Source organism: Nycticebus coucang, chromosome 14 (assembly GCF_027406575.1).
Source record: "Nycticebus coucang isolate mNycCou1 chromosome 14, mNycCou1.pri, whole genome shotgun sequence".
NCBI classification, from domain to species: Eukaryota; Metazoa; Chordata; class Mammalia; order Primates; family Lorisidae; genus Nycticebus; species Nycticebus coucang.
The window spans coordinates 9,585,020-9,603,638 of NC_069793.1; the positions used below are offsets into that span (position 1 = coordinate 9,585,020).

General features: G+C 47.2%; 1 protein-coding gene, 1 long non-coding RNA gene and 1 pseudogene across 11 annotated transcripts in view; 2 read left to right on the plus strand and 1 right to left on the minus strand.

Moving 5' to 3' along the window:
• Positions 1–1,629, minus strand: part of LOC128565335 (uncharacterized) — a 53,061-nt gene extending 51,432 nt beyond the window's left edge. For both annotated transcript variants that reach the window (XR_008374243.1, XR_008374244.1), the window contains exon 1: positions 1,457–1,629. This is a non-coding gene — a long non-coding RNA (uncharacterized LOC128565335). The remainder of the gene's footprint in view (positions 1–1,456) is intronic.
• A 2,204-nt stretch (positions 1,630–3,833) lies between these two features.
• SNX32 (sorting nexin 32) lies at positions 3,834–17,940 on the plus strand. 9 transcript variants are annotated; one of them, XM_053561732.1, is made up of 13 exons: positions 3,838–4,203; positions 13,656–13,760; positions 14,109–14,219; positions 14,320–14,441; positions 14,528–14,651; positions 14,844–14,948; positions 15,103–15,208; positions 15,379–15,454; positions 15,694–15,733; positions 16,432–16,518; positions 16,600–16,759; positions 16,834–16,919; positions 17,161–17,940. In XM_053561732.1, the coding sequence occupies exons 1-13, from the start codon at positions 4,168–4,170 to the stop codon at positions 17,212–17,214; spliced, it is 1,212 nt and encodes a 403-aa protein (XP_053417707.1). In that variant the 5' UTR covers positions 3,838–4,167; the 3' UTR covers positions 17,215–17,940. The 9 variants fall into 9 exon arrangements, with proteins under 9 accessions (XP_053417709.1, XP_053417710.1, XP_053417706.1 ...); XM_053561731.1 differs by having other exon boundaries at positions 3,836–4,203; positions 16,834–17,940; XM_053561727.1 differs by lacking the exon at positions 3,838–4,203 and having other exon boundaries at positions 11,465–13,760.
• Positions 4,311–11,241, plus strand: LOC128565223 (60S ribosomal protein L30-like; annotated as a pseudogene).
• Positions 17,941–18,619: the final 679 nt, after the last annotated feature.

The window sequence follows — 18,619 nt, forward strand, 5'->3', positions numbered from 1 at the left end:
TACCTCAACTTTCCCAGTAGCTGGGACTACAGGCACTTGCCATAATGCCCAGCTAATTTTACTTTCTTTTTTTTTTTTTAAGTAGAGACAGAGTCCTGCTCTTGCTCAGACTGGTCTCAAACACCTGAGCTCAGGCGATCCACCTGCCTCAGCCTCTCAGAGTGCCAGGATTACAGGTGTTAGCCACCATGCCAGGCCATAACAGTCTAAGTCTTAACATTGACGTCTTCACAGGAGGCAGTCAAGGAGTCTTCTTGCTTTCCTGGAGTGAGTGTAGAAGGTAGATAGCACATAGAAGACATAAAGGAAGGCCTCCACAGAGACATAGGGAAGCTGTGAAAAAGTCCATATAATCAGATGAATAATTAAAAAGTCAAAGATGGCGGCTCGGCGCCTGTGGCTCAAGCGGCAAGGCACCAGCCACATACACCTGAGCTGGAGGGTTCGAATCCAGCCTGGGCATGCCAAAAACAACAATGACAACTACAACCAAAAATAGCCAAGCGTTGTGATGGGCGCCTGTAGTCCCAGCTACTTGGGAGGAGGAGGCAGGAGAATCGCTTGAGCCCAGGAGTTGGAGGTTGCTGTGAGCTGTGATGTCCCAGCACTCTACCCAGGGCTACAGCTTGACGTTCTGTCTCAAAAAAAAAAAAAGTCAAAGATGGAGCTTGGCGCCTATAGCTCAGTGGCTAGGGCGCCAGTCACATACACTGGAGCTGGTGGGTTTGAACTCTGCCTGGGCCTGCCAAACAACAATGAGAACTAGAACCAAAAAATAGCCAGGCCTTGTGGCCGGCACCTGTAGTCCCAACTACTTGGGAGGCTGAGGCCAGAGAATCTCTTAAGCCCAAGAGTTTTTTTTTTGTTTGTTTTGTTTTTTTGTGGTTTTTGGCCGGGGCTGGGTTTGAACCCGCCACCTCTGGCATATGGGACTGGCGCCCTACTCCTTGAGCCACAGGCACCGCCCTTAAGCCCAAGAGTTTGAGATTGCTGTGAGCTCTGACGCCATAGCACTCTACTCAGGGAGACATAGTGAGACTCTGTTTCAAAAAAAAAAGAGAGAAGGTCAAAGATGGAAACAATGTAGGTATAAATAACCAAGACAACTTCAATAAACATGAGCAATGCAAATTTCATGTGGAAGTAAAAATATATAAATAAATAAATAAATAAATTTCACATGGCAGTAAGAACCTGTGGAAATGGTGATCGTGGTGAAGTTATTAAAATCATGGACCCCACAACTATTCTAGACACACTTTGGAGGCTACTTAGAGGGAAGATCAGTGAAGATGAGCTTGGTCCAGTTATACACATACAAGACCCTGTGAGAAGCCTGTCACATTAGATGGTATAATAAAATTGGCTACATGGGAGAGGAGAATACAGAAATAGCGGAAGAAATAGCTTTAAAAACCAACAAACACAGTCATGGTTACGGAATATGGCTTCTTACTTTTTTTCTTCTATTCTTTATTTTCTTCTCTCCTCTCCTCTCGCTTTTGTCACTTTGGAGCCCTTCATTCTTCAGGATCCTCGTTCAGACGTTTTGCTCACATCAGCTTCCACAACTCAAAATCTACCCTTGATTCTGCTGTAATTCTCCTACATCCTATGTACCCATCATGCATTAGATTATATCCCTCTGGCTCATTCTCAATCCATCTCTCAAACATTTCCCTATAAGATCCCTGTCAGAGTTCTTCTCCCAGAACTAATATCCCATTTTCTTCTCCTGTCAACAGATCATCAAATTTTGTCTTTGCCCCCAAAGGTTCCCACTTCCCCCTGTGCCATTCTCACTTGCTTCTTCTGGTTCTGGGCTCTGCTTTCATCCCGAATAGCTCTTCATCACCTTCACTCGCTCTTCTTTTAGCTTCAGAGTCTTTCCTTTCCTTCCTCATCTTTACCCCTTTGGAGTAATTAAATGCTCTGCTTGGCTCTAATTTCTCCTCTTTGACTTTCAGGACTTCTGCTGTCTGCATCTCTTTCTTTCTTTAGCTTCACTCCTTCATCTGCCTCACTCACTGGTACCCTCACCTATAACGTCTTTCTCTTCCATAGAAACAGATTCATCGATAATGTCAACAGATTCATTGATAATGTTGTTGACTTCATGCAAGATGTCTCCCTCAACTTCCACCCCTTCCTCAGTCTCTTCTAGTTTATCACTCCCTGTAACCTTTTCAAAAGGAATTTCCATCTCATCATCAGTATATTCTATCACTCTTTCATCACCAGTGACTTTTTCCACTTTTTCAATTTTCTCTTCCTTTATGCTCCCCATTCTTGGATGCTCCAACTTCTCCCTGCTGGTCCCCAGATCCTCCTCACCAGATCCCAGCTTATCACCAATGGATCTCAAATCTTCTCCATTGGACCTCAGCTTTTCTTCACTCAGTGTCAACTCCTCTCTACTTGATCTTATCTTCTCTCTACTTGATCTCAGGCTCTCTCCACTTGATTTCAACTTCTCTCCACTTGATCTCAGGCTCTCTCCACTTGATCTCAGCTTCTCTCTATTTGATCTCAGGCTCTCTCCACTTGATCTCAGCTTCTCCCCACTTGATCTCAGCTTCTCTTTACTTGATCTCAGGCTCTCTCCACTTGATCTCAGCTTCTCTCTACTTGATCTCAGCTTCTCTCCACTGGTACCCAGCTTCTCTGTACTCAATCTCAGATTTTCTCCACTGGATCTTATAAGCTTCTCTCTACTGGTACTCAACTTCTCTCCACTGGATCTCAGCTTCTCTCTACTTGGTCTCAGCTTCTCTCCACTGGACCTCAGCTTCTCTCCACTGGACCTCAACTTCTCTCCACTGGACCTCAGCTTCTCTCCACTGGACCTCCGACTCTCTCCACTAGACCTCCGCCTCTCTCCCCTGGATACCAGATTCCCTCCACTTGACCTCAGATCTTTCTCATTAGGCCCCAGTTTATGTCCTCTGGATCTTAAGTCCCCTTCCTTGATGCTTGCCTTCTCCCCAGTAGACCTCAACCTCTCTTCAGTCCAAGACCCTCTTCTCGACCCTGCTGTTATCTCTGAACTCCTGGTTTCAACCTCTATTTTGCGCTTGACCGCTTGCTTTTCCCAACTTCCCCTTGTGCTGTCTTTCCCCAAATCTGCTGAAACTTGTAATACACTGGATACGTCGTGCAGTAACTTCACACCCAGTCTTTCCTGGTTTGGGCCTGACTTCTCTTTCAGGACTGTTTTTTCCACATCTCCCAGTCTCCAGTACTCAGAGGGGAGCTTCGGGTCCCACACCTTAGGTTTTGGCGTCTTTCTACCCAGAAGCTCCACTCTCTTCCCGATCACGATGAGCCCCTTCCAAGGTACCCACATTTTCTCTTGCAGCATCTGTGCCCCCTTGCACCTCCGCCCCAGTGGTAACCTCCTGTTGCCCCTGGCCTGGCTTGGGACACCATAGCTGACCGCCTTATTGCGCCCCTTCGCCCCCTTAAGCCGCTTACCCCGCCGCCCCTTCACACCCAAGCGCGGAAACCTTAACGGAACCCCTTTCTCAATAGTCGGGGACCATTGTCCTCGACCCTGGTCTACCATCCCCTCCCTCGCTCTCCATTCCCCCTTCCCACCGTCCCACCCTCCTCTTCCCCACCCTCCCACTCTTCCGCCCCTCTTCCTCCCCTTTTCCTCCCCCTCCCACCCTTAACCTTTTCCCCACAACCCCACCCACCGCCTGGTGGGCGCCAGACTGGGCTAGTGCGCACGCGCAGGCCGCACGTGGCCGTTGGGAAGGGGGGCCCGGAATGTGTGCGAGCGTGTCGGTCGGCGGGCTCGGGCTGGAGGGACATATCATGCGCTACTCCTGCGACCCTAGAGCCCCGGCCCCAGCTACAAAGCTCTGGTCTGTTCCTGGCCCACTCTCCGTTCCGCGCTGCCCCTTAAAAGCTGGGGCCTTGGCCCAGGAATGACAGATATTACAGCCAATGGCATGGCGCACAGTAGATGTGGCACCCAATCAAAAGGCGCAGCTACGGGGCGCCACCCCGGACTCCAGGTGACTCCCTGACTGGGAGGGGCACAGTGCCTGTCAGCTGATAGGATGCTCGCTCGCTCCAGGGCGAATTACCTAGGACCAAGCTGTCAGAGCGCCTGGCCAGGGGCAGCCGCAGAATCCTTGTGTGCTGCAGTCGAGGTGGGTGATGGAGGAGCATCAGAAGGCTGGAAAGGAGAGCGAGGTAAGGAAAGGATGAAAACCTCTTCCCAACTTCTTCCTCACTACCTAATATCCAATTGGGGGGGGAGGGATCTGAGCTGGAGGGTGGGGCGCCTCTGTGGTACTTGCATGAGGACTAGTGAGGATGCCAAGGAAGACAGGGTTTTACCCTCGCCCTGACAGATAGAAAGGGACCCGTCACTGTCACTCCTTCTCTCCCCAGGACTCATTCGCGCTGGCTCTATAGGGAAAAAGGAAAAGGGCAGGATATTAAAGATTGAGAAGGGACTGACGTCCTTTTCTTTCCCAAGGTTGGGGAGTCCTGTTCAGCATTAATGGCTTCATTTGTGCATGTGTTCATATAATCATAAGACCATTCATTGTTCATTCTTTCCTTTCAACTCCATTCTTCAAAGAGCTATGGGGCATCTACATTGTGCCTACGAGGGTTAGGGTATACAGAGGTGCACACTTTGGGGGGGGGGTTGGAGGCATATGGGCTGCGGCTGAGGATGAGGATGGAGAATCTGGTCCATTGTTGAGGTCCCATCTCCTTCAAGCAGATACCAACCAGTGTAGGTCAGAGCAGAGGACTAAGACAGCAGGAAGGAGTCTGGGGACTAGGGGACTGCACCAATGAGCTAGACTGTGAATGTTTGTGTGAGGGGCAATTTGGAGAGACTGCCTTGGGAATGAGGGACAAGCCAATAAGTAAGGAGTGGGGTTCAAGTTGAACTTGGAGGGGCAAGAGGGGGCGAGAGACAGAAAACATGGAACACAAAGTGTCTGCTTCAGTTTTTATCTATGTTAATATTCATGGGTAACTTAGTTAATATATATAAAATGCTTAGAGCATATATATAGGGTGGCCATAAAGTTCGTGTGCAACTTAAAACAAACACCTGTTTATTGCACAGAAATTTTATGGCCATCTTGTGTATAATGGTTAGAGTAGTGCCTAGCATATTGCAAGAGCAAATATAAGTGTTACCTATTATGTTATTGTTAATGTTTTTATTACTGTTACCATATGGGATGCCATATGTCTTGAAGATGTGCTGAGCTATGGAACTGCACCTGCACCCTTTGTAGGAGCCATAGTCTCTGAAAGTTCACTATTGTTACTTATCTTGAAGGTTAAGTATTGCCTTCTATTAAGATCCTTCTGTAAATATAGGGATATTAAAAGAATTTAAGGTAAGAATATAATAGAGGAGAAGAAGAAATAAAATACTATTTGATGAATCCAGCAGAAGGCAAAAAAGAAAGAATAAAGGAGCAAGAAGAAAACAAAAAACAAGATGGCAAGTTTGTAGTCTGCTCTATCAGTAATTATGAATGGACTAAATACTCAAATTAAAAAAAGTGTCATACAGGCAATACCTTGGTTATAAAGGAAATAGGTTCCTCAGGTTTGTACTTAAGTTTAATTTCTACTCAATGTAAGTTGGAACAGGTACTTATACCTGTTACCTGTACTAGCCTCTGTTATTAAGTGTGAGTCTGTGTCAGTTGGATGTTTATAACTCAGGGACTGCCTTATTGAATTTTGAAAAAAAAAATAACTATAGTCTGTGAAAAGCCTTCCTTAAATATAAGGACATAGGTTGAAATAAAAGGGTAGAAGAAAATATATCATGAATACACTAACCAAAGGAAAACTGGTGCAGCTACATTAATTTCAGACAAAGTAGACTGTAAGTCAACAAGTATTGCTAGAAATAAAGAGGAACATTTTATAATGATAAAAGAACTGATTCCATAGAAAGATAAAACAGTCCTAAATATATATGTACTTAATAAAATAGCTTCAAAATATGCAAAATAAAAAATGACAAAACTAAAAGGAAAAATAGACATGCTCACAAATACAGTTAGAGATTTTAACTCTAATAGCACAACTGTCTCAATTACTGTAAACCAGTGAGGATTTAGAAGATTTAAATAACATGATTAATCAACTTGATCTAATTGACTTATGTAGAGCTTTATAACCAGCAGTTATAGAAAACATTTTTTTTTTTTTTGCAGTTTTTGGCCAGGGCTGGGTTTGAAACTGCCACCTCCGTCATATGGGGCTGATGCCCTACTCCTTTGAGCCACAGGCGCCAGCCTAGAAAACAGATTTTTTTTCAAGTGCCCATGAAACATTTACCAAAATGTGTCTTATGTTGGGCTATACTGCAAGTATCAATACATTTTTTTTTTGATGTCCATGAGTGGGCCTGATCAACAAAAAAAAATTTTTGACACAGACTCTCACTTTGTCACTCTCAGTAGAGTGCTGTGGCGTCATAGCTCACAGCAACCTCAGACTCTTGGGCTCGAGTAGCTGGGACTACAGGCACCACCACAATGTCTGGCTATTTTTAGAGACAGGGTCTCACTCTTGCTCACACTGGTCTTGAACCTGTGAGCTCAGGCAATCCACCAGCCTCAGCCTCCCAGAGTGCTAGAATTACAGGCGTGAGCCATCTCGGCCCAGCCTCAATCAACAAATTTTATTTTTTTTTTTTTTATTTTTTTTAATTTTTGTAGAGACAGAGTCTCACTTTTTTGCCCTCGGTAGAGTGCCATGGCGTCACACAGCTCACAGCAACCTCGAACTCCTGGGCTTAGGCGATTCTCTTGCCTCAGCCTCCCAAGTAGCTGGGACTACAGGTGCCCCCCACAACGACTGGCTATTTTTCTTTTTTTTTTTTTTTGCAGTTGTCATTGTTGTTTAGCTGGCCAGGGCCAGTTTGAACCAGCCAGCCTGGGTGTATGTGGCTGGCGCCATAACCACTGTACTACAAGCACCAAGCCACTATCAACAAATTTTAAAAGATTGAAATCATCCAGAGTATATGGAGTATATGCTCTCACCCAGAATTAACTAGGAATCAAAACAAAAAGATAACTAGATTTCAACATATTTGGAAACTAAGTTACAAGCTTCTAGATAACTCACATCATAGGACAAAGAAGAAATTATGATGGACATTAGAAAATATATATATATTCTTTTTTAGAAAAAAAATTTTTTAATGATTCAAAAATGGGTGAAAGAGGCCAGGCAAGGTGGGTCATGCCTATTATCCTAGCACTCTGATCTTTTGATCCTTTGAGCTCAGGAATTTGAAACCAGCCTGAGCAAGAGTGAGACCCCCATCTCTACTAAAAATAGAAAAATTAGGGCAGCTCTTACGGCTCAAAGGAATAGGGTGCCGGTCCCAATTGCTGGAGGTGGTGGGTTCAAACCCAGCCCCGGCCAAAAACTGCAAAAGAAAAGAAAAATTAGCAGGGTGTTATGGCCAGTGACTGAGTCCCAGCTACTTGGGAGGCTGAGATAGTAGGATTGCTTGAGAGCAGGAGTTTGAGGTTGCTGTTAGCTAGGCTGATGCCATGTCAGTCTAGCCTGGACAACAGAATGAGACTCTGTCTCTAAAATAGAATACAGTAAAAGAGCAAAAAAAAAAAAATCAAATGCCTAGGGAATAAATTTCAGAAAAGATGTGTAAGACCTTTACATTACTAAGAAAATTAAAGATCTAAATAATTAGAAAGCTCTTTCATGGGCAGCGCCTGTGGCTCAGTCGGTAGGGCGCCGGCCCCATATGCTGATGGTGGCGGGTTCAAGCCCGGCCCCGGCTGAACTGCAACCAAAAAATAGCTGGGCGTTGTGGCGGGCGCCTGTAGTCCCAGCTACTCGGGATGCTGAGGCAAGAGAATCGCTTAGGCCCAGGAGTTGGAGGTTGCTGTGAGCTGTGTGATGCCATGGCACTCTACCGAGGAGCATAAAGTGAGACTCTGTCTCTACAAAGAAAAAAAGAAAGCTCTTTCATGTTTGTGAATTGGAAAATTCAATATTGTAAAGATGTCTGTTCTTCCCAAATTGATCTGTGGATCCTATGTAATCTGAATCAAAATCCCAATAAGTTTTTGGGTAAAAATTAACAAGCTGAATATATGTAGAAATGCAAAGGACCAAGCCAGGCGTGGTGATTCACGCTGTAATCTTACCAATCTGGGAGCCTGAAGTAGGAAGATCACTTGAGCGTAGGAGCTTGAAACCAGCCTGAGCAAGAGCAAGACCTCAGGTCTACTAAAAAAAAAATATATATATATATATATAGGAAAACTAGCCAGGTATTGTGGCAGGTGCTCATAGTCTCAGCTACTTTGGAGGCTGAGGCAACAGAATCTCTTGACCCCAAAAGTTGAGGTTGCAGTGGTGTTTGTTGTAGTCCTCCGGAGATGGAAGGAGGGAGGGAGGAAGGGAAAGAAGGAAGGAAGAAAGGAAAAATCAACATAGCCAGGCATTGTGCTGGGCGCCTGTTTCCCAGCTACTTGGGAGGCTGAGGCAAGAGGATCTCTTGAGCCCAAGAGTTTGAGGTTGCTGTGAGCTGTGATGCCACAGCACTCTACCAAGGGCGATAAAGTGAAACTCTGTCTCTAAAAAGCAAAACAAGGGCGGTGCCTGTGGCTCACTGAGTAGGGTGCCAACCCCATATACCGAGGGTGGTGGGTTCAAACCTGGCCCCAACCAAACTGCAACAAAAAATAGTCGGGTGTTGTGGTGGGCGCCTGTGGTCCCAGCTAGTGGGGAGGCTGAGGCAAGAGAATCACCTAAGCCCAGGAGGTGGAGGTTGCTGTGAGCTGTGATGCCACAACACTCTACCAAGGGCAATAAAGTGAGACTCTATCTCTACAAAATAAATAAATAAATAAATAAACAAAACAAAACAAGAACAAATTTGGAGGCCTTACATCATCTGATTTCAAGGCTCCCTATCAAATTGCAGCAATCCGGACCTTGAGTAATTGTCATACAATAGACCAATGTTTTTCAACCTTTTTTGTCTCATGGCATACTTGAACCTATAGTTAAACTTCCTCAGTGCATTTAAATTATGTAGATCAAAAAAAGGAATGGAAAAAACTTTAAAATTTCTTTCAAAAATAATTTTATTAATGATCTTTCAACTTTTGAGGCATATCTAAAATCCTGTCATGACACACCAGTGTGCTGTGGTACACTGGTTGAGAATCACTGTGACAGACATACAAATCAATGGAACAGAATGGAGAGACCAGAATTGATTACACTTACAAAGTCAATTGATTTTCTATCAAACTATGCTCCAAAGCAGTTCAATAGTGAAAAGAGAGTCTTGGCTGGGCTCAGTGGCTCATGCCTATAATCCTAGCACTTTGAGAGGCCAAGGTGGGTGAATTGCTTGTGCTCACAAATTCAAGACCAGCCTGAGCTAGAGTGAGCTAAAAATAGAAAAACTGTCTCTACTAAAAATAGAAAAACTGAGGCAAGAGGATTGCTTGAGCCCAAGTTGGGGGTCGCTGTGAGCTATGACACCATGGCATTCTACCCAGAGTGACAGCTTGAGACTCTGTCTCAAAATAAATAAATAAATAAGTAAATAAATTAATAAATAAAATAAAAATAGAAAAACTGAGGCAGGAATATTACTTGAGCCCAGGTAGGAGGTTGCTGTGAGCTATGATGCCACAGCACTCTACCCAGAGGGACAGCTTGAGACTGTCCCCAAAAAAAAAGAGAGTTTTTATAACAACTAGTGCTTAAATAGCTGACTATCTGGCAAAATGAATTACAAGCCATATCTCACACTATATTCAAAATGAATTGGAAATGGAACATAGACTCAAATATAAAAGCTAAAACTATAAAGCTTCTAGAAAAATAAATAGAATATCTTCATGGGCAAAGAGTTCTTCAACAGGACACAAAAAAGTCTAAATGAAAGAAAAGACTGCTATATTGAGCTTGTAACATTTTGAACCATTAATAGAGTAAAAAGGCTGGCTGCTGGGCATGGTGGTTCATGCCTGTAATCCTAGCATGCTGAGAAGTCAAGGCAGGACAATCCTTTGAGCTCCAGGAGTTTGAGACCAGCCTCAGCAAGAGCGAGACCCCATCTCTACTATAAATAGAAAAATTAGCAGGGCATGGTGGTGTGGGGCTGTAGTCCCACCTACTTGGGAGGCTGAGGCAGGAGGATTACTTGAGCCCAGGAATTTGAGGTTGCTTGTAGTGAGCTATACACCACTAGCTAGCCCACGTGATAGAGTGAGACTATATCAAAAAAAGAAAAAAGAGAGTAAAAAGACAGACTATGAAGTAGGATATTTATAAAATATGTAGCCAGCAAAGGGCTCATCTCTGTGTCTCTATGAACAGATAGTTCTTATACATCAGTAAGAAAAAGACCATCTGGGCAATGCCTGTAGCTCAGTGGGTAGGGCATCAGCCACATACACCCAGGTTGGCAGGTTCACATCCAGCCCGGACCAGCTAAACAACAATGACAACTGGAACAAAAAAATAGCTGGACTCTGTGATGGGCGCCCGTAACCCAGCTACTTGGGAGGCTGAGCAAGAGAATCGCCTAAGCCCAAGAGTTTGAGGTTGCCGTGAGCTGTGATGTACCGAGGGTGACATAGTGAGACTCTGTCTCAAAAAAAAAAAAAAATCTGATTTTTAAAAGGGTGGGGGGGGGGCGAGAGGAGCAAAAAGCTTGAATAGGTGCTTTACAAAGGAGGACATCAGGCATCGTGGGAACTCCTTCCTTTCTTGCTCCCTGCCCATATTGGCTGCTTATGGTTGGGGACTGTCCCACATCTAAGGCAAGAAGGTGGCAGCTGTAAAGAAGATGGAAAGGCTGTGGAAGTTGATGGACTCTAGGCTCCACCTTGTTATGGAAAGTGGAAAGACGATCAGACAGGGCAAAGTGAAACTGGTCATCCTCACCAATAACTGCCCAACTTTGAGGAAATCTAGAGTACTATGTCACATTGGCCAAAACTGGTGTCCATCACTTCAGTGACAATAATATCAAATTGGGCACAGAGGGCAGAAAATATGAGGATAGGCACACTGGCTATGATTGATCCAGGTGCTTCTGATATCATTAGAAGCATGCCAGAACAGATGGGTGAAAAGTAAACCCTACCAAATTTTTCCGTAAAAACACTTGCCAGAGTGTTTTAAAAGATGACATTAGATGTCTGATAAATACATAAAATGCTGCTCAACATCATTCCTCATTAAATAATACAAGTTAAATGCCCACTGCACTATTACCATAATATAAAAATAAAAAACAAAAATAGAAAGTCTAATAATTCTGAGTCATTGGCTGAGGTGGGAAGATCATTTGAGCCCAGGACTTCAGGGCAGCCTGGGCAATATAGCAAGACTTTGTCTCTCTAAAAAAAAAGGGGGGGGGAGAGATTTAAAAAACCCTAACAATTCTTAAGTATTAGCAAGGATGTGGCACAACTTGAACTTCCATACAGAGTGCTGGTGAGAGTGCAAATTGGTTCGTTACCTTGGAAAACTGGCAGTATTTACTAAAGTATTTAAACATACAGTATGCCTGCCCTGTGACCAACTAATTTTCATACCCAACAGAAATGAGAACTTAGGTCAAAAGTCCTCAAAACACATTTATTAGAATGTTCATGGCAACTTTATTTGTAATAACAAAAAATTTGAAATAATCCAAGTGAACATCAACAATAGAATGGATACATGAATTATGATTTAAGCATATAATGGAATATAACACAGCAATGAAAACAACTGCTGTACCACTCAACAACATAGACAGATCTCATTACAAAACAGGCACAGAAGAGTAATTATATTTATGATAAGTTTAAGAATAGGCCAAACTAATCTACTGATAGAAGTCTGAATAGTGGTTATCTCTGGGGTTGGGGAGTAATTGGGGTAGGGCAAGAGGGAGCCTTCTGGAGTATTAGAAATACTGGTATGTAGGGCGGCGCCTGTGGCTCAGAGGGGTAGGGCGCCAGTCCCATATGCTGGAGGTGGCGGGTTCAAACCCAGCCCAGGCCAGAAACTGCAAAAAAAAAAAAAAAAAAGAAATACTGGTATGTAGCTGGGCGCAGTGGCTCACGCCTGTAATCCTAGCACTCTTGGAGGCTGAGGCGGGTGGATTGCTTGAGCTCATGAGTTTGAGACCGGCCTGAGCAAAAGCAAGACCCCCATCTCTACTAAAATTAGAAAAACTGAGGCAAGAGGATTGCTTGAGCCCAAGAGATGGAGGTTGCTGTAAGCTTTGATGCCATGGCATTCTACTGAGGGCAAAAAGCTTGAGACTGTCTCAAAAAAAAAAAAATAATAATAATAATGATAAAGAAAGAAAAAAGAAATACCGGCATGTGTCTATCATGATTGGGTGGTGGTTACACAGGTGTATACAGGTATACAAATTAATTATGCTTTACAGTTAAGATTTATGCTCTTTACTGTGTGTAACTTATACCTCAATTTACAAAGCAAAAAAGAGGAATCAATGTAGAGATACCCCTGTAAGCAACCTCAGGGGATGTTCCTTCCTGGGAGAGAGTCAGGAGGAGAGGACAGGCACAGGCATCTCAGTCTGGGGGGAAGAAGTCACTAAACCAGTGGCAGATGCATCATCGTTAGGCCCAGCCTTGCCTGTTTCTAGATCCTTGTATTGCTGAGCCCCATCTCAAGGGCCCATCTCCAAAGTATGCCAAAACCAGTGGAGAAAGAATTCTTGAAGGTATGGTGGTTCCTAAGCCTCTTCCCTTCTCCTCAGTATTACTTGGCACAATGGTGTGGACACAGCAGGTATTTTTTTTTTTTAAGAGACAGAGTTCCATTATGTCACCCTCAGTAGAGTGCCATGGCGTCATCTCACAGCAACCTCCAGCTCTTGGGCTTAGGTGATTCTCTTGCCTCAGCCTCCCAAGTAGCTGGGACTACAGGCACCCGCCACAACGCCCGGCTATATTTTGTTGCGGTTTGGCTGGGGCTGGGTTCAAACCTGCCACCCTCCGTATATGGGGCCGGCACCCTACTCACTGAGCCACAGGCACTGCCCGACAAAGTAGGTGTTTAATAAATGTATGCTGAATAGCTCAATGCAAGAATGAACTAGATAGATGCCTCGTGGATCTTTTCACTTGGAGAAATGCACATGCTTTGCCTGTAGGCTGTTGCCTCTTGGCACCAAAAGTGGTGAATGGGATGATTTTGCAGCCCCTCAAAAGAGGTGGGGACTTCTCATCCAACTCAGCCCTGGTGAAGGTGTCCCTGCTGCAACCAGCTCGGGAAAGGGTGGGCAGGTAGCTGAGAAAATAAAGGCATGGGGCTGAAAATCAAGAAACTGGGTTCAAATCTGGCCCTGTTGCTTTGCAGCAATGTGGCCCTTAGACAAGTTACTTTACTTCTCTGGTGGTCTCAACTTCAACATTTATAAAATGGGGCATTTTGCCTGCCTCCAAGGATGGGAGGGCGAAGAATGTTTTGGTAGTTGCAAAGCTCAGAGAAGTGGCTTATCAGGATTCCTGACTGGGAACCCGGGGCACTGCATTGGCCTTGCTGCTGAGGAGGTCTCTACTGGTGGACCCGGATGGGCCAAGGGGCAGAGCTCAGTCAGGTCAGAGACCTCCCCTCTCCTGCAGCCTTCTTCCATGTCAGTGGATCTGCAGGGAGACAGCTCCTTACAGGTGGAGATCTCTGATGCAGTGAGTGAGCGGGACAAGGTGAAATTCACTGTTCAAACCAAGGTAAGGCAGCACAGGGAAAGGAGAGGCAGTCCAGATGGCTTCTTGCAGGGGGCTGCCCCTATGGGTGGTAGGCTTGTGACAACACAGCCCTTAGGTCCTGTTCCTTCACCTGGCTCTTGCCTTCAGCCCCTCCTAGAGGGCAAGCATCTTGCCTAGTCTCTGGTTGCCTTTGCTTGAGGTCCTAAGACCTAACTGTTCCTTTCCACCATCCTGAGTGAGATCATGGACACGTGAGCCCCAGCTTGGGCCTCATCTGGGATGAGGAGGCCCAAAAATGGGTGCCCACGAAGCTTGATGGGGACAGGCTTGGGGCAGGAGGGGGACTTCACACAGGCCTCCTGCTTCCAGAGCTGCCTCCCGCACTTTGCCCAGACCGAGTTCTCAGTTGTGCGGCAGCATGAGGAATTCATCTGGCTACACGACGCCTATGTGGAAAACGAGGAATACGCAGGCCTCATTGTGAGGAGGGGAGGGGTGGGGAGGGCAGGGCAGGTGCTGGCACTTGGATGAAGCTGCCTTGCAGTAAGAGGCCTACCAGTTCTATCCTTCCTTTGAGCAGATCCCCCCAGCCCCTCCAAGGCCAGACTTTGAGGCTTCCCGGGAAAAGCTGCAGAAGTTGGGCGAGGGGGACAGCTCCATCACTCGTGAGGAGTTTGCCAAAATGAAGCAGGAACTAGAAGCGTGAGTGCCACCTCCTTTCTTGCTGAGTGGGAAGGGCGTCGGCAGGACGATTGAGGAGGCCCATGAGCTGCCTGCTGGCCCTGCAGGGAGTACCTGGCTATCTTTAAGAAGACGGTGGCGATGCATGAAGTCTTTCTGCAGCGTCTGGCAGCCCACCCTACCCTGCGTCGAGACCACAACTTCTTTGTCTTTTTGGAATATGGACAGGATGTGAGCTGGGCCAGAGTTCTGGGGTCATCCTTGGGGCAAGGGTCTGGGATGATGGTGGGGGCAGCAGCAAGGCTGGGGAAGGGGCTACAAGTAGGCTAAGCCTTTGTTTCCATCAGCTCAGTGAGTGGCACGTAACTCGGGTTGGGAGGTGCAAACCATCCCGGCATCACACCCTCCCTTCATGTGCCTCAGCTGAGTGTCCGAGGAAAGAACAGGAAGGAGCTCCTCGGGGGCTTTCTGAGGAATATTGTGAAATCTGCAGATGAAGCCCTCATCACTGGCATGTCAGGACTCAAGGTGACCCCTGGGCCCCCTGGGCGTTGCATCCACAGCAAGGATTGAAGCCCAGAATGGCTGTGGGAGGGAAGCCACTAATGGGGCCTGGCCTGAGTTAGATGGAGATTGTGCCCTGGTGACCCAGTGTAAGTGGGGTCCCGTCTGACTCCCTTAGGAAGTGGATGACTTCTTTGAACATGAGAGGACCTTCCTGCTGGAGTACCATACCCGGATCCGAGATGCCTGCCTGCGGGCTGATCGTGTCATGCGCTCCCACAAGTGTACGCAGGCCTGAGGGGCCCTGGATCCCCCTGCCCCTCTCCCCAGTGGCTCTACTCCCTGGGGAAAGAGAGCAGAGAACACCCTGGTGTCTGTCTATGACCACAAACACCAGGGGTGGGGCTTGACATTGCAAACCTAGGGGCTCTGATGGGGGGTTGTTCCCCAACAGGCCTGGCAGACGATTTTATCCCTATCTCAGCTGCACTGAGCAGTCTGGGAACACAGGAAGTCAACCAACTAAAGACGTGAGGACTCCCTGTTGCCATCACCCTCCCATCCTCTCTCTATGCCTGTAATACTGTGTCTGCCCATAAGGGATCACTCTGTAGAAGTCTACTCTGGACCGGGTGGGAGGTGTAGAAGCTCTTCCTTAGGCTGGGGAGAGACAGGGGAGTGGGAGATTCCCCAAGGAGGGGCTGAGGGCAGAGAGGCTTCAAGCTGTTTCTCAGCCTCCAGCCCTAACTCCTCTCCCACTGCCTCCCAGGAGCTTCCTCAAACTGGCGGAGCTCTTTGAACGACTGAGGGTAAGTACTGCCTTTTGCACTCAGAGGCTTTCCTGGTGGGCCTTTGGAGGGAAATGAGTCCTAGGAAAGTGGCAAGCACCAGGATCGTTTTGGAACATTCAGTGACAATTTGGGCCCAGGGGCATACTGCAGACTAGTTTTATAATAGGTGGAGTGGAGACTAGGATCCAGTGTGCATGTGATAGGGGAGAGGGGAGGAAATGAAAGGATGTGCCATGTGCCTGTGGCAGGCTGCACCAAGCGGCCAAGGTGCTACTCAGCTGCACACTTCCTGAACTCTTCTACAATGTGCCAGGCACATTGTCGTATGTCTGCTAGACAGGTCTCTTGATGTCCTTTAGGGGGCCTGCCACTCCCAGAAGCTATCCAAGACATGAAGCCCAAAGGGCTTAGCTTCCACTTCAGGGTTCTTGTAATCAGCCACTGATTCCCTTCCCTGCTTTGCTCCCACTGAGCTAAAGGTTCCCTGAACACACTAGGCTTGTGCACCTGCAAAGCCTTTGGCTTATTCTCTAACTCCTACTCAACCTCCAAAATCCAGGTCAGATGCCACTTCCTACATGAAGCCCCAACCTCACGGCCTGACCTAGAGTGGGTACCAAGTGATTATTTGCTGGATATTTAGATAAAGAGGAGCTTCCCACCCCTTAGCCGCTGCTCTGGCAAATTCCCTTCCCACTCCCTACCTTCCAACACAGAAGCTGGAGGGCCGGGTGGCCTCTGACGAGGACCTGAAGCTGTCAGACATGCTGAGATACTACATGCGAGACTCACAGGCAGCCAAGGTGAGAGGCAGCCCCAGAGCAGAGCCCAAGGCTGGAAGCCACTGTGACAAGCAACAGTGACCCTTAACCCACTGGCCCTAGGACCTGCTGTATCGGCGGCTGCGGGCACTGGCTGACTACGAGAATGCCAACAAGGCCCTGGACAAGGCGCGCACCAGGAACCGGGAGGTGCGGCCTGCCGAGAGCTACCAGCAGCTGTGCTGCCAACGCTTTGAACGTCTCTCTGACTCTGCCAAGCAGGGTGAGCCCATGGTCCTCAGCCACTGGGCTGCCTACCCTGCCTAGGTCAACATTCCTCTTCCCTCTCCTCTCCAGAACTCATGGATTTCAAGTCCCGCCGCGTTTCCTCTTTCCGCAAGAACCTCATTGAGTTGGCAGAGCTGGAGCTCAAACATGCCAAGGTAAACCCTCTTCACCTCCCTTCTCCAGACCCAGAAAAGCAGCCCCCAACCGAGGCTCAGGGTATTTTACCATCTTGGGCCAGGACTCCTCCCATCTCTTCATTGGTGGGAAGCACCAATAAATGACAACTGTTATTTCAGGGTAGGGGAATGGGGAGGGAGAGGGCTGAGCTATCTAAGGTGGAAAAGACAGCACCCAGTATCAGGATGCAGGGATTTCAAGGCCCTCTTTCCTCTACAGACCAGCACCTTGCTTCTCCGGAACACCCTTGTTGCCCTAAAGGGGGAGCCTTAGAGCAGCCCAAACCTGCTCTGGGACCTTCAGTGACAAGGGCTCTCCCAGGCCTCCCTCCCCAGCAAGATGCCTCCTTCCCTACCACAGCAGCCACTAGCCTTGCCCTCACCCCACCTGTGTCCTTCCAGGGTAAGCATGAGCCTCACCCCTCACAAAGTTGCTAGGCTCTGCAAGAGGAAGAGACAGGGCAGCATGGGTACCACACTTGGCCACAGGTCAGTGGAACCCCAGGAGGCTCAAAACAGCCTCTAAAATCCCCTCTGGCCTTGAAGAAGTAGCTCATTTGCTCAGCCAGCCTGTTCTTCACAAATAAAGAGCCTGGTTTTACAGAAAGGGGGTCTGCTCTTCCTTTTCTCACAGCTAAGGGGCCCACAGAACACACTCTGCCAGGGAATTGTGAAGACCAGGTCCTGGGGATACAAAGCAGGGGACCCCTTGTAGTACACTCAGCCCTTTCTCCAGTGGCAGCAGACTTACCAGGGGAAGGTGCAATTTTTGGAACCCTCAAATAGTTCACAAGGTTTGCCCCACCCCCTTAAAACCTAACAAACTGCATATTTAATAACCCTGGCCGGCTCATGCCGAGATGGGTGGATGGCCTAAGCTCATGAGTTCAAGACCAGACTAAGATAGAGACACCTCCCCCACACCATCTCTAAAAACAATAGCTGGGTGTTGTCCAGGGTGGGGGCACCAGCCACATGCATTGGGGCAGGTGGGTTTGAACCTGGCCAGGGCCTGCTGGACAAAAAAAAAAAAAAAAGCCAGGCATTGTGGCAGATGCCTGTGGGAGGCTGAGGCAAGAGAACTGCTTTAGTCCAAGAGTCTGAAGTTGCTGTAAGCTATGATGCCAAGCACTCTACAGAGGGCTACAAAAATGAGACTTTGTCTCAAAAAAAAAAAAAAACAAAATAGCTATGCATTGTCTCTAAAATAAATACCTGTAATCCCAGCCAGGAGTAATCTGGGAGGCCAAGGTGGGTGGATTGCCTGAGCTCAGGAGCTTGACATCAGCCTGAGCTAGAGCAAGACCTTCTCTGTAAAAATAGCCGGGTGTTGTGGTGGGCACCTGAAATCCCAACTACGTGGGAGGCTGAGCCAAGAGAATCACTTGAGCCCAAGAGTCTGAGGTTGTGTGAGCTATCACACCATGGCACTCTACCAAGGGCGACATAGTGAGACTTTGTCTCAAAAAAAAAAAAAAAAGAACCAGCTCCAACTCCATGAGGCTCTTTTCAGTTTGGTGGATTAGGGGAGGAATAAATGCTGCATTATCATCAACTCACCTCACTCAAGGGCCAGACTCCTTTGCAGGTAAAAGCCCAAAGTACAGGTTTGAGACAGCCCACAGCAATGCTGGCAAAAGGTTCAGGGCACCAGCAGCACCCTCTTGTTAAACACAGGG